Source organism: Oncorhynchus gorbuscha, linkage group LG21, assembly GCF_021184085.1.
Source record: "Oncorhynchus gorbuscha isolate QuinsamMale2020 ecotype Even-year linkage group LG21, OgorEven_v1.0, whole genome shotgun sequence".
Taxonomy (NCBI): Eukaryota; Metazoa; Chordata; class Actinopteri; order Salmoniformes; family Salmonidae; genus Oncorhynchus; species Oncorhynchus gorbuscha.
The window spans coordinates 4,964,870-4,980,082 of NC_060193.1; the positions used below are offsets into that span (position 1 = coordinate 4,964,870).

The window sequence follows — 15,213 nt, forward strand, 5'->3', positions numbered from 1 at the left end:
GGTTAAGGGCGCTGTACTGCAGCGCCAGCTGTGCCACCAGAGAATCTGGGTTCACGCCCAGGCTCTGTCGTAACCGGCCGCGACCGGGAGGTCCGTGGGGCGACGCACAATTGGCCTAGTGTCGTCTGGGTTAGGGAGGGTTTGGCCAGTAGGGAAATCCTTGTCTCATCGCGCACCAGCGACTCCTGTGGTGGGCCGGGCGCAGTGCTAACCAAGGTTGCCAGGTGCGCAGTGTTTCCTCCGACACATTGGTGCGGCTAGCTTCCGGGTTGGATGCGCGCTGTGTTAAGAAGCAGTGCGGCTTGGTTGGGTTGTGTATCGGAGGACGCATGACTTTCAACCTTCGTCTCTCCCGCGCCCGTACGGGAGTTGTAGCGATGAGACAAGATAGTAGCTACTAAACAATTGGATACCACGGAAATGGGGAGAAAAAGGGGTAAAATTCAAAAAAAAAAAAAATCCCACTGGAGGAAAAAGTCTTGAGTGGGCCGTTGACATCTTTTCCAATACAGTTGAGAATAATGAGCGGAGATTTAGATGCGAGGAAAATCACGGAAACAGGAATTTAAATCTACGTCCACTGATGACCTCACGTTGTAGCTTGTGCCAGTCACCTGATCCACTTCCTCCTTCCAGGTATCCCGACTGGAACGTGGAAACTGTCGCTGTATCACGGTGAGTCCCAGATCTGTACTGTGCTCTATAATAGGTCATTAAACGTCCAATTTAGGTCACTGCTGACTGAATGGTTTAGCAAGTTGAGTCTTAGCGTCTGTTGGAAGTATATAAACACTCCTCTTTTCATCCTTTACGTTACCAACCAGAATAACTTCATCAGCCTGACCACCTCTTCCTTCTCTCACCCTCCTCCTCTCCCCTTTCCTCTCTCTCCTTTCCTCTCTCTCCTTTCCTCTCTCTCTCTTTCCTTTCCTCTCTCTCTCTCTCCTTTCCTCTCTCTCTCTCTCTCTCTCCTTTCCTCTCTCTCTCTCTCCTTTCCTCTTTCCCCTTTCCTCTTTCCCCTTTCCTTTCCTCTTTCTCGTTTCCTCTCTCTCCTTTCCTCTTTCCCCTTTTCTCCTTTCCTCTCTCTCCTTTCCTCTCTCTCCTTTCCTCCCCCTCTTTCTCCCTTTCCTCTCTCCTTTCCTCCCTCTCTCTTCCTCTCTCCCCTGCTCCTAGTAGAAATGAAAGCAGCCTGTTGTCCTCCAAGCGCCGTCGGACAACACGCTCCGCCTCCCGTTCTTCATCCTGGTCTCGCTCTCCTTCTCCTCTTCGCTCCTTCTCCTACCACACCCCTTCCTCCTCTACTCGCCGACCTCGATCCAGGGAACGATCCCGCGAACGTCGACACAACACCACCACCCGGCGTTCCCGGTCTCCGGGTTCACTTCGGGGCAGGGAGAGAGAACGTGACCCTCCGGCCTCGTCGTCTTCCCACCGGGATCAGGAACGTCGACCTCAGACAGCTTCTTCATCCCGGAGGTAAGATTACAGACTTTTAAATGAGTTAATATGTATGAATATTCCTCTCTTTAATGAGTTAATATGTATGAATATTTCTCTCTTTAATGAGTTAATATGTATGAATATTCCTATTTTTGAATGAGTCAATATGTATGAATATTCCTCTCTTAACTTCTCTGGGACTGTAGCGTCCCACCTCGCCAACATCCAGGGAAATTGCATGGCTCCAAATTCAAAACAACAGAAATTCCTCAATTAAAATTCCTCAAATATACAAGTATTTTTCACCATTTTAAAGATACTCTTGTTGTAAATCCAGCCACACTGTCCGATTTCAAAAAGGCTTTACTGCGAAAGCAAACCAAAAAATTATGTTAGGTCACCACCTAGACACAGAAAAACACAACCATTTTTCCAGCCAAAGAGAGGAGTCACAAAAAGCTGAAATAGAGATAAAATGAATCACTAACCTTTGATCTTCATCAGATGACACTCATAGGACTTCATGTTACACAACACACGTATGTTTTGTTCGATAAAGTTCATATTTATATCCAAAAATTTCAGTTTGCGTTATGTTTAGTAGTTCCAAAACATCCGGTGATTTTGCAGAGAGCCACATCAATTCACAGAATAACTCATAATAAACATTGATAAAAGATACAACTGTTATGCATGGAATTATAGATACACTTCTTCTTAATGCAACCGCTGTGTCAGATTTTTTTTTAAACTACGGAAAAAGCAAACCATGCAATAATCTGAGTACAGCGCTCAGACAACACAACAAGCCATACAGATATCTGCCATGTTGTGTAGTCAACAGAAGTCAGAAATAACATTATAAATATTCACTTACCTTTGATGATGATCTTCATCAGAATGCACTCCCAGGAATCCCAGTTCCACAACAAATGTTTGTTTTTGTTCGATAAAGTCCATCATTTATGTCCAAATGCCTCCTTTTTGTTCGCGTTTAGTACACAATCCAAACTCACGATGCGCAGGCGAAAGTTCAGACAAAGTCCATATTAGAAACAAATTCCTTCGAGTTTTGCCCGGTAATCATGAAGCTCGATCACTAGGAGCAGACAAAGTCAAAAGTTCCTGTTACAGACCGTAGAAACATGTCAAACGATGTATAGAATCCATCTTTAGGATGTTTTTATCGCAAATCTTCAATAATGTTCCAACCGGAGAATTCCTTTGTCTTTTAGAAATGCAGTGAAATGCAGGTCCTTCTCACATGAACGTGCGTGACCAGCTCATGCCACTCTGGCAGACCTCTGACTCAGTCCCCCTCTCATTCGCCCACTTCACAGTAGAAGCCTGAAACAAGGTTTGAAAGACTGTTCTAGTGGATGGAAATGCATTATGACCTGATAGAAACTGTATATTCGATAGGCAATGAGTTGGAAAAACTACAAACCTCAGATTTCCCACTTCCTGGTTGGATTTTTTTCTCAGGTTTTCGCCATCTGTATTACTCACAGACATCATTCAAACAGTTTTAGAAACTTCAGAGTGTTTCCCCCCCCCCCCCCAATCTACTAATTATATGCATATTCTGGCTTTTATGGCTGAGGTAGTTTACTCTGGGAACCTTATTCATCCAAGCTACTCAATAATGCCCCCCAGTCCCAAAGAAGTTAAATGAGTTAATATGTATGAATATGCATCTCTTTAATGAGTTAATATGTATGAATATTCCTCTCTTTAATGAGTTAATATGTATGAATATTCATCTCTTTAATGAGTTAATATGTATGAATATGCATCTCTTTAATGAGTTAATATGTATGAATATTCATCTCTTTAATGAGTTAATATGTATGAATATTCATCTCTTCAATGAGTTAATATGTATGAATATTCATCTCTTTAATGAGTTAATATGTTTATTAATATCTTCAATGAGTTAATATGATGAATATTCATCTATTTAATTAGTTAATATGTATGAATATTCATCTCTTTAATTAGTTAATATGTTATATTAATATGTTAATATGAATATTCCTATTCCTTCATTCAGGTCGCGCTCGAGGAGCTATGAGCGGGAGAGAGCGAGGGAACGTCGGGAGACGACGAGGAGGAGGAGCCTGCCGAAGTCTAACAGTGCTGAGAGACTGGCCAAGAAACTACTGGAGTCATCTGGTGAGACACACACACACACACACACACACACACACACTGGAGTCATCTGGTGAGACACACACACACACACTGGAGTCATCTGGTGAGACACACACACACACACACACACACTACACACACTGGAGTCATTTTTCATTTTAAGAAAAGTAAAATAACAAATAATTACAGAGCAGTAAATAACAACAGCGAGGCTATATACAGGGTGTTACGGTACAGAGTCAATGTGGAGGCTATATACAGGGTGTACCGGTACAGAGTCAATGTGGAGGCTATATACAGGGGGTACCGGTACAGAGTCAATGTGGAGGCTATATACAGGGTATGACGGTACAGAGTCAATGTGGAGGCTATATACAGGGTGTTATGGTACAGAGTCAATGTGGAGGCTATATACAGGGTATTACGGTACAGAGTCAATGTGGAGGCTATATACAGGGTATGACGGTACAGAGTCAATGTGGAGGCTATATACAGGGTATGACGGTACAGAGTCAATGTGGAGGCTATATACAGGGTATGACGGTACAGAGTCAATGTGGAGGCTATATACAGGGTATGACGGTACAGAGTCAATGTGGAGGCTATATACAGGGTATGACGGTACAGAGTCAATGTGGAGGCTATATACAGGGTATGACGGTACAGAGTCAATGTGGAGGCTATATACAGGGGGTACGGTACAGAGTCAATGTGGAGGCTATATACAGGGGGTATCGGTACAGAGTCAATGTGCGGGGGAATCGGTTAGTCGAGGTAATAGAGTATTGACAGTACTGTCATTGCCAACAAATGGTATATAACAAAGTATTGAGATAAACTTTTGTTATTAACCAAATACTTATTTTCCACCATAATTTGCTAATAAATTCGTTAAAAATCCTACAATGTGATTTTCTGCATTTGTTTTTCTCATCTTGTCGTCATAGTTCGATGAAAATTACAGGGCCATCTTTTTAAGTGGGAGAACTTGCACAGTCAATTAGTCATGACTCTGCAGAGGTAATAACAGGGTAGCAATGCAAATAGTCTGACTTTTGAGATGTTCATTAGTCTTGGTGATAGAAGCTGTTTCGAAGCCTCTTGGACCCAGACGTGGTGCTCCGGTACCGCTTGCCGTGCGGTAGCAGAGAGTCCGTGACTGGGTCACCCTCACGGTGGTTAGTTAGGCTAATATTAGTTTTGTAGGCACAAACCATTCTGACGCTATTTTTGCGAGAAGATGGATTTTCGGGATGTTCTCCTGGACTGGACAAACGGCTCTGTAGTTCTGCCACAGGTGCAGAAGGCCGACATGAAGGCTGCAAAAAATAATGGCTCATGCCTAAACAGACAGATGTTGATGGGGATTTTTTTAATGTTCATTTGAGTGTTTTACCCTCCCCTTCCAGCTGGCCTCTCTCTGTTACCCATGTCTCCCCTTCCAGCTGGCCTCTCTCTGTAACCCATGTCCCCCCCTCCCCTTCCAGCTGGCCTCTCTGTAACCCATGTCTCCCCCTCCCTTTTCCAGCTGGCCTCTCTAACCCATGTCTCCCCTTCCAGCTGGCCTCTCTAGCCCATGTCTCCCCTTCCAGCTGGCCTCTCTAGCCCATGTCTCCCCTTCCAGCTGGCCTCTCTAGCCCATGTCTCCCCTTCCAGCTGGCCTCTCTGTAGCCCATGTCTCCCCTTCCAGCTGGCCTCTCTAACCCATGTCTCCCCTTCCAGCTGGCCTTTCTAACCCATGTCTCCCCTTCCAGCTGGCCTTTCTAACCCATGTCTCCCCTGCCAGCTGGCCTCTGTAACCCATGTCTCCCCTTCCAGCTGGCCTTTCTAACCCATGTCTCCCCTTCCAGCTGGCCTTTCTAACCCATGTCTCCCCTTCCAGCTGGCCTCTGTAACCCATGTCTCCCCTTCCAGCTGGCCTCTCTCTGTAACCCATGTCTCCCCTTCCAGCTGGCCTCTCTCTGTAACCCATGTCTCCCCCTCCCCTTCCAGCTGGCCTCTCTCTGTTACCCATGTCTCCCCTTCCAGCTCGCCTCTCTGTTACCCATGTCTCCCCTTCCAGCTGGCCTCTCTGTTACCCATGTCTCCCCTTCCAGCTGGCCTCTCTCTGTTACCCATGTCTCCCCTTCCAGCTGACCTCTCTCTGTAACCCATGTCTCCCCTTCCCCTTCCAGCTGGCCTCTCTCTGTAACCCATGTCTCCCCTTCCAGCTGGCCTCTCTCTGTAACCTATGTCTCCCCTTCCAGCTGGCCTCTCTCTGTAACCCATGTCTCCCCTTCCAGCTGGCCTCTCTCTGTTACCCATGTCTCCCCTTCCAGCTGGCCTCTCTCTGTAACCCATGTCTCCCCTTCCAGCTGGCCTCTCTGTTACCCATGTCTCCCCTTCCAGCTGACCTCTCTCTGTAACCCATGTCTCCCCTTCCCCTTCCAGCTGGCCTCTCTCTGTAACCCATGTCTCCCCTTCCAGCTGGCCTCTCTGTAACCCATGTCTCCCCTTCCAGCTGGCCTCTCTGTAACCCATGTCTCCCCTTCCAGCTGGCCTCTCTCTGTTACCCATGTCTCCCCTTCCAGCTGGCCTCTCTCTGTTACCCATGTCTCCCCTTCCAGCTGGCCTCTCTCTGTTACCCATGTCTCCCCTTCCAGCTGGCCTCTCTCTGTTACCCATGTCTCCCCTTCCAGCTGGCCTCTCTCTGTAACCCAAGTCTCCCCTTCCAGCTGGCCTCTCTCTGTAACCCAAGTCTCCCCTTCCAGCTGGCCTCTCTCTGTAACCCATGTCTCCCCTTCCAGCTGGCCTCTCTCTGTAACCCATGTCTCCCCTTCCAGCTGGCCTCTCTCTGTAACCCATGTCTCCCCTTCCAGCTGGCCTCTCTCTGTAACCCATGTCTCCCCTTCCAGCTAGCCTCTCTCTGTAACCCATGTCTCCCCTTCCAGCTGGCCTCTCTCTGTAACCCATGTCTCCCCTTCCAGCTGGCCTCTCTCTGTAACCCATGTCTCCCCTTCCAGCTGGCCTCTCTCTGTTACCCATGTCTCCCCTTCCAGCTGGCCTCTCTGTTACCCATGTCTCCCCTTCCAGCTAGCCTCTCTCTGTTACCCATGTCTCCCCTTCCAGCTGGCCTCTCTCTGTAACCCATGTCTCCCCTTCCAGCTGGCCTCTCTATTATCCATGTCTCCCCTTCCAGCTGACCTCTCTCTGTAACCCATGTCTCCCCTTCCAGCTGGCCTCTGTGTTACCCACGTCTCCCCTTCCCCTTCCAGCTGGCCTCTCTGTAACCCATGTCTCCCCTTCCAGCTGGCCTCTCTCTAACCCATGTCTCCCCTTCCAGCTGGCCTCTCTCTGTAACCCATTTCTCCCCTTCCAGCTGGCCTCTCTCTGTAACCCATGTCTCCCCTTCCAGCTGGCCTCTCTCTGTAACCCATGTCTCCCCTTCCAGCTGGCCTCTCTCTGTTACCCATGTCTCCCCTTCCAGCTGGCCTCTCTGTTACCCATGTCTCCCCTTCCAGCTAGCCTCTCTCTGTTACCCATGTCTCCCCTTCCAGCTGGCCTCTCTCTGTAACCCATGTCTCCCCTTCCAGCTGGCCTCTCTATTACCCATGTCTCCCCTTCCAGCTGACCTCTCTCTGTAACCCATGTCTCCCCTTCCAGCTGGCCTCTGTGTTACCCACGTCTCCCCTTCCCCTTCCAGCTGGCCTCTCTGTAACCCATGTCTCCCCTTCCAGCTGGCCTCTCTCTAACCCATGTCTCCCCTTCCAGCTGGCCTCTCTCTGTAACCCATGTCTCCCCTTCCAGCTGGCCTCTCTATAACCCATGTCTCCCCTTCCAGCTGGCCTCTCTATAACCCATGTCTCCCCTTCCAGCTGGCCTCTGTGTTACCCATGTCTCCCCTTCCCCTTCCAGCTGGCCTCTCTGTAACCCATGTCTCCCCTTCCAGCTGGCCTCTCTCTAACCCATGTCTCCCCTTCCAGCTGGCCTCTCTCTGTTACCCATGTCTCCCCTTCCAGCTGACCTCTCTCTGTAACCCATGTCTCCCCTTCCAGCTGGCCTCTCTCTGTAACCCATGTCTCCCCTTCCAGCTGGCCTCTCTCTGTAACCCATGTCTCCCCTTCCAGCTGGCCTCTCTCTGTAACCCATGCCTCCCCTTCCAGCTGGCCTCTCTCTGTAACCCATGCCTCCCCTTCCAGCTGGCTTCTCTCTGTAACCCATGTCTCCCCTTCCAGCTGGCCTCTCTCTAACCCATGTCTCCCCCTCCCCTTCCAGCTGGCCTCTCTCTAACCCATGTCTCCCCTTCCAGCTGGCCTCTGTCTAATCCATGTCTCCCCCTCCCCTTCCAGCTGGCTTCTCTCTAACCCATGTCTCCCCTTCCAGCTGGCCTCTCTCTGTAACCCATGTCTCCCCTTCCAGCTGGCCTCTCTATAACCCATGTCTCCCCTTCCATCTGGCCTCTCTATAACCCATGTCTCCCCTTCCAGCTGGCCTCTCTATAACCCATGTCTCCCCTTCCAGCTGGCCTCTCTATAACCCATGTCTCCCCTTCCAGCTGGCCTCTCTATAACCCATGTCTCCCCTTCCAGCTGGCCTCTCTGTAACCCATGTCTCCCCTTCCAGCTGGCCTCTCTGTAACCCATGTCTCCCCTTCCAGCTGGCCTCTCTATAACCCATGTCTCCCCTTCCAGCTGGCCTCTCTATAACCCATGTCTCCCCTTCCAGCTGGCCTCTCTATAACCCATGTCTCCCCTTCCAGCTGGCCTCTCTATAACCCATGTCTCCCCTTCCAGCTGGCCTCTCTATAACCCATGTCTCCCCTTCCAGCTGGCCTCTCTGTAACCCATGTCTCCCCTTCCAGCTGGCCTCTCTGTAACCCATATCTCCCCCTCCCCTTCCAGCTGGTCTCTCTCTGTAACCCATGTCTCCCCTTCCAGCTGGCCTCTCCCTGACGGAGAACACCAGTCTAGAAGTTATGATGCAGTCCCTCGCCCCCGCGCTCCTGGCAGAGCTCGCCAAGAAGAAGGGAGCCGCTGCCTCCTCCTCTTCCTCCTCGAAGGGAGGTGCCTCTGGAAGGTCATCAACCAGGAAATCGTCCTCTCCCTCAAAGTCATCCAGCTCCACTTCTACCAAGGTGTGTATTTTGTCTTCCAGATGTTTAAATGAAACTGTTAAAACCTCTCGAAGCTAGGGGGCACTATTTTTATGTTTGGAAAAATAACGTTCCCAAAGTAAACAGCCTATTTCTCAGGACCAGATGCTAGAATATGCATATAATTGACAGCTTAGGATGTATATATTATACATATTATTATTAGTATTGGATAGGAAACACTCTAAAGTTTCCAAAACTGTCAAAATATTGTCTGTGAGTATAACAGAACTGATATTGCAGGCGAAACCCTGAGGAAAATCCAATCAGGAAGTGACTCTTATTTTGAAACCCTTCTGTTCCTATGCATGCCTATCCTCCATTTAAAGGGATATCAACCATATTCCTTTTTCTATGGATTCCTTAAGGTGTCAAGGTGTCAACAGTTTTTAGACATAGTTTCAGGCTTTTATTTTGAAAAATGAGCGTGAAAGATCACATTGCGTAAGTGGATAGGTGGGGGCTCTCAGAGTGAGTTTTTGCGCAACAGAGTAAAGCGGCCATTGTTCCTCCCGCTGTTATTGAAAAACCTACACACTCGGTTGATGACAACAGACTTTGGATAGGTATAGTTTTCCCCTCTCCTACTGTGAAAGACATTTACGGTTGATATATTATCGATTACATATTTTTTTAAACAACCTGAGGATTGATTTTAAAAAACGTTTGACATGTTTCTGTAGACATTATGGAAACTATTTTGAATTTTTGTCTGCGTTGTCGTGACCGCTCTTTCCTGTGGATTTCTGAACATAACGCGACAAACAAACGGAGGTGTTTTGGATATAAAAATAATCTTTATGGAACAAAAGGAACATTTATTGTGAGTGGGAGTCTTGTGAGTGAAAACATCTGAAGATCATCAAAGGTAAACGATTAATTGGATTGCTTTTCTGATTTTCGTGACCAAGCTTCCTGATGCTAAGTGTACATAATGCTATGCTAGGCTATAGATAAATTTACACAAACGTTTGGATTGCTGTAAAGCATAATTTCAATATCTGAGACGATTGAAATTGTGTTTTGCAATGGGGCGGCAGGGTAGCCTAGTGGTTAGAGCGTTGGACTAGCAACCGAAAGGTTGCAAGTTCATATCCCCGAGCTGACAAGGTACAAATCTGTCGTTCTGCCCCTGAACAGGCAGTTAACCCACTGTTCCTAGGCCGTCATTGAAAATAAGAATTTGTTCTTAACTGACTTGCCTGGTTAAATAAAGGTTAAAAATGAAATGTTAAAAAAATCAAAAGAAGAAGCAAGGCAAGCAGGGAGAAATTGATGTCTATGACAACATCGCAAGTCTGTGTGACTGTTTCTTCTCATTAATCGTTAGTAGTAGGAGTGGCTACTTCTCTGACCTTCTGTTCTTACCCACAAACTGTCAATCAAATCAAATGTATTGATCAATGATCAAATGTATTGATCAATATCTTTTTTTACATCAGCAGATGTCCATGTTCAATAATACGTTTAGACTGAGACACTCAGTGGAGACACAATATCAAACACAAACTACACCTTCTGTCCTCTCTCTCCTCATGTCCTCTCTCTTTCCTCCTGTCCTCTCTCTTTCCTCCTGTCCTCTCTCCTCCTCCTGTCCTCTCTCCTCATGTCCTCTCTCCTCCTGTCCTCTCTCTCCTCCTCCTGTCCTCTCTCTCCTCCTCCTGTCCTCTCTCTCCTCCTCCTGTCCTCTCTCTCCTCCTCCTGTCCTCTCTCTCCTCCTCCTGTCCTCTCTCTCCTCCTCCTGTCCTCTCTCTCCTCCTCCTGTCCTCTCTCTCCTCCTCCTGTCCTCTCTCTCCTCCTCCTGTCCTCTCTCTCCTCCTCCTGTCCTCTCTCTCTCTCTCCTCCTGTTTTCTCTAGACTAAGAAGAAATGAGGCCCAGGGACCTAAGCTCTGTTAAGACTAAAGAATATACCCTACACACAGCTGACTAACAGTACCTCTCTCTCTCCTCCTGTCCTCTAGACCAAGAAGAAACGAGGCCCAGGGACCTCAACTCTGTTAAAACTGATGAATATCCCTCAGCACACAGCTCATGATGAGGTGATGAAGGCCGTAGAACCCTTCGGAAAGATCAACAACATCATCCTGCTCAAGTCCATACAGCAGGTACATTAGATGTAGAGTACTCCTTATAGTCTCTATTTCAATGTAGAGTACCCCTTATAGTCTCTATTTCAATGTAGAGTACCCCTTATAGTCTCTATTTCAATGTAGAGTACCCCTTATAGTCTCTATTTCAATGTAGAGTACCCCTTATTGTCTCGATTTCAATGTAGAGTACCCCTTATTGTCTCGATTTCAATGTAGAGTACCCCTTATTGTCTCTATTCCACCTGTTATTACCTCTTTATTGTCTCTTTATGAACCCCCCCCCCCCCAGTCCTTCCCCTTGTTGGTGCCCCCTCCAGTCCTTCCCCTTGTTGGTGCCCCCTCCAGTCCTTCCCCTTGTTGGTGAACCTCCCCCCTCCAGTCCTTCCCCTTGTTGGTGAACCCCCCCCAGTCCTTCCCCTTGTTGGTGAACCCCCCCCCCCCCCAGTCCTTCCCCTTGTTGGTGACCCCCCCCTCCAGTCCTTCCCCTTGTTGGTGCCCCCTCCAGTCCTTCCCCTTGTTGGTGAACCCCCCCCCCCCCCCCAGTCCTTCCCCTTGTTGGTGAACCCCCCAGTCCCCACTAGGAGGTTATTAAAACTGGACACTGTTACATAGACACAACTAATCAACCACAAATACATCTCTCTTTCCCTCTTTGGCCCGGTCCCTCCCTCTTTGGCCCGGTCCCTCCCTCTCTGGCCCGGTCCCTCCCTCTCTGGCCCGGTCCCTCCCTCTCTGGCCCGGTCCCTCCCTCTCTGGCCCGGTCCCTCCCTCTCTGGCCCGGTCCCTCCCTCTCTCCATCCTCTCTCTTTCTCTCTCTCTCTCCACCCCCTCGCTCTCTCTCTCCCTCTCTCGCTCTCCTCTCTCTTTTTCTCTCCACCCCCCTCTCTCTCTCTCCACCCCCTCTCTCTCTCTCTCCACCCCCTCTCTCTCTCCACCCTCTCTCTCTCTCCACCCCCCTCTCTCTCTCTCTCTCTCTCTCTCTCTCTCTCTCTCCACCCCCCTCTCTCTCTCTCGCCCCACCCCTCTCTCTCTCCTCTCTCCTCCCCCTCTCTCCACTCCCCCTCCCTCCCTCTCTCATCCCCCTCTCTCTCCTCTCTCCACCTCCCTCTCTCTCCCACTCCCCCTCCCTCCCTCTCTCATCCCCCTCTCTCTCCACCCCCCCGTAGGCATCAGTAATGTTTGAGAAAGAGGAGGATGCCAGACTGCTGGCTAACTGTAAGACCCTGACCATCAGAGGCCAGGTCGTTATCGTACGGATGGAGGAAGAGACTCTGCTGGAGGACTCAAAGGAACTGGACCGGGACAAGAAGTCTTCTTCTGAAAAGTAACTCTATATATTCACTATGACATCATTAGTTAACTCTATATATTCACTATGACATCATTAGTTAACTCTATATATTCACTATGACATCATTAGTCAACTCTATATATTCACCATGACATCATTAGTCAACTCTATATATTCACCATGACATCATTAGTTAACTCTATATATTCACTATGACATCATTAGTCAACTCTATATATTCACTATGACATCATTAGTTAACTCTATATATTCACTATGACATCATTCACTCTATATATTCACTACGACATCGTTAGTCAACTCTATATATTCACTACGACATCGTTAGTCAACTCTATATATTCAGTGTGAGATCATTAACTCTATATATTCAGTATATAATTAATCAACTCTATATATTCAGTATATAATTAATCAACTCTATATATTTGGTGTGAGATTGTTAATCAACTCTATATTCAGTATATAATTAATCAACTCTATATATTCAGTATATAATTAGTCAACTCTATATATTCAGTGTGAGATCGTTAGTCAACTCTATATATTCAGTGTGAGATCGTTAGTCAACTCTATATATTCAGTGTATAATTAATCAACTCTATATATTCAGTATATAATTAATCAACTCTATATATTCAGTATATAATTAATCAACTCTATATATTCAGTGTATAATTAATCAACTCTATATATTCAGTGTATAATTAATCAACTCTATATATACAGTGTGAGATCATTCATTAAATGGGTATAAAAGACCATTTGTTTTTGTTCTCTGTTAAGTTTATCATCTCATTAGTCGGCACCGTCACTAACATGGTGGACGTCAACGCTGGCCTTTTCAACATTTTATTCATTAAGGTTCCCCTCCCTCTCTCTCTCTTCCCCTCCCTCTCTCTCTCTCTTCCCCTCCCTCTCTCTCTCTCTTCCCCTCCCTCTCTCTCTCTCTTCCCCTCCCTCTCTCTCTCTCTTCCCCTCCCTCTCTCTCTCTCTCTCTCTTCCCTCTCTCTCTCTCTCTCTCTTCCCCCCTCTCTCTCTCTCTCTTCCCCCTCTCTCTCTCTCTCTTCCCCCCTCTCTCTCTCTCTCTCTTCCCCCCTCTCTCTCTCTCTCTTCCCCCCTCTCTCTCTCTCTCTTCCCCCTCTCTCTCTCTCTCTTCCCCCTCTCTCTCTCTCTCTCTCTCTCTCTCTCTCTCTCTCTCTCTTCCCCTCTCTCTCTCTTCCCTCTCTCTCTCTCTCTCTTCCCCTCTCTCTCTCTCTCTCTCTCTTCCCTCTCTCTCTCTCTCTCTCTCTCTCTCTCTCTTCTCTCTCTCTCTCTCTTCCCCTCTCTCTCTCTCTCTTCCCCTCTCTCTCTCTCTCTCTTCCCCTCTCTCTCTCTCTCTCTTCCCCTCTCTCTCTCTCTCTCTTCCCCTCTCTCTCTCTCTCTCTCCCCTCTCTCTCTCTCTCTCTCCCCTCTCTCTCTCTCTCTCTCTCCCTCTCTCTCTCTCTCTCCCCTCTCTCTCTCTCTCTCTTCCCTCTCTCTCTCTCTCTCTCTCTCTCTCTCTCTCTTCCCTCTCTCTCTCTTCCCCTCTCTCTCTCTCTCTTCCCCTCTCTTCCCCTCTCTCTCTCTCTCTCTCTCTCTCTCCCCTCTCTCTCTCTCTCTTCCCCTCTCTCTCTCTCTCTTTTCCCCTCTCTCTTCCCCTCTCTCTTCCCCTCTCTCTCTCGCTCTTCCCCTCTCTCGCTCTCTCTCTCAGGAAAGCGACAGCAGCCCAGTCCCAGACCGGCACCACCAAGTCAACTAAAACATCTACCAAGTCTTCAACGACCGCAACTAAACCGCAAACTGCCGGTACCAAGAACGCACCCAAGGTGTGTGGATCTAATACCAAGTCCAAGGGGAAAAGTCCCCTCGGTCCTCAGCAGGTACGTTTTGGTCTTCTTCTTCTCTAATCTTTACACACAAAAGCACTGGTGTCTCTCCAGGGAGTGTCTGTGAGCTCCAGATCTCTAGACACTAAGGACTTGTAGCGAGCAGGTAGAAGGAGTAAACAAGCCAAAGTCCCAGCAGCCTTTGTCAGAGCGCGTTCAGCGAGGCAATATGCCAGGTCACTGGAGCAGGGCCCAGGAGGTGTTTAGGTCACGCACCGGGCGGGGCCAGATCTCTATCTGAAACGTGCCGTATGTTTTCAGTCGTATGGCCCTAAATAAAGTCATATTTGTCCCTGTAATTATAATTAGAAAATATGTCTTCGGCTTCACGACATTAAAAACCGAGAAACATGAATTATCGGTGACTCTGAACCTGGGTCTATGGGGTCAAACATGAATTATCGGTGACTCTGAACCTGGGTCTATGGGGTCAGAAACATGAATTATCGGTGGCTCTGAACCTGTATCTATGGGGTCAGAAGCATGAATTATCGGTGACTCTGAACCTGTATCTATGGGGTCAGAAACAAACTGATCCGTGTTTCTCCCTCTCCTCTTTTCCATGTTTAGCCTGACATTGCGAATAATCGGTTTGTGAAGATCGAAGGTTTACCAGAAACTGGCTATACAGAGGAAGATGTTCTGGCTCTGGTGAAGCCTTACGGATATAAACCTGGACTCTACAACTGTTTCATTCTGCCCAACCAGAGATGGGTAGGTTGGCTGTTTGTCTCTCTGTCTCTGTCCCTGTGTGTCTCTGTCCCTGTGTGTCTCTGTCCCTGTCTGTTGTTGTTGTTGATGCAGTACCTTAACTTGGGTGTCTGTTGTTGATGCAGTACTGTAACTTGGGTGTCTGTTGTTGATGCAGTACTGTAACTTGGGTGTCTGTTGTTGATGCAGTACTGTAACTTGGGTGTCTGTTGTTGATGCAGTACTGTAACTTGGGTGTCTGTTGTTGATGCAGTACTGTAACTTGGGTGTCTGTTGTTGATGCAGTACTGTAACTTGGGTGTCTGTTGTTGATGCAGTACTGTAACTTGGGTGTCTGTTGTTGATGCAGTACTGTAACTTGGGTGTCTGTTGTTGATGCAGTACTGTAACTTGGGTGTCTGTTGTTGATGCAGTACTGTAACTTGGGTGTCTGTTGTTGATGCAGTACCATAACTTGGGTGTCTGTT

At 47.9% G+C, this 15,213-nt stretch overlaps 1 protein-coding gene across 1 annotated transcript in view; it reads left to right on the forward strand.

The window, feature by feature from the left end:
- The window catches only part of LOC124007815 (zinc finger protein 638-like), a 47,053-nt gene that overhangs the window by 6,917 nt on the left and 24,923 nt on the right, over window positions 1-15,213 (forward strand). The window contains exons 4-11 of the mRNA XM_046318590.1: window positions 637-675; window positions 1,177-1,476; window positions 3,494-3,615; window positions 8,511-8,707; window positions 10,688-10,831; window positions 11,983-12,140; window positions 13,861-14,029; window positions 14,606-14,749. Coding sequence (XP_046174546.1) covers window positions 637-675; window positions 1,177-1,476; window positions 3,494-3,615; window positions 8,511-8,707; window positions 10,688-10,831; window positions 11,983-12,140; window positions 13,861-14,029; window positions 14,606-14,749 — 1,273 coding nt within the window. The remainder of the gene's footprint in view (window positions 1-636; window positions 676-1,176; window positions 1,477-3,493; window positions 3,616-8,510; window positions 8,708-10,687; window positions 10,832-11,982; window positions 12,141-13,860; window positions 14,030-14,605; window positions 14,750-15,213) is intronic.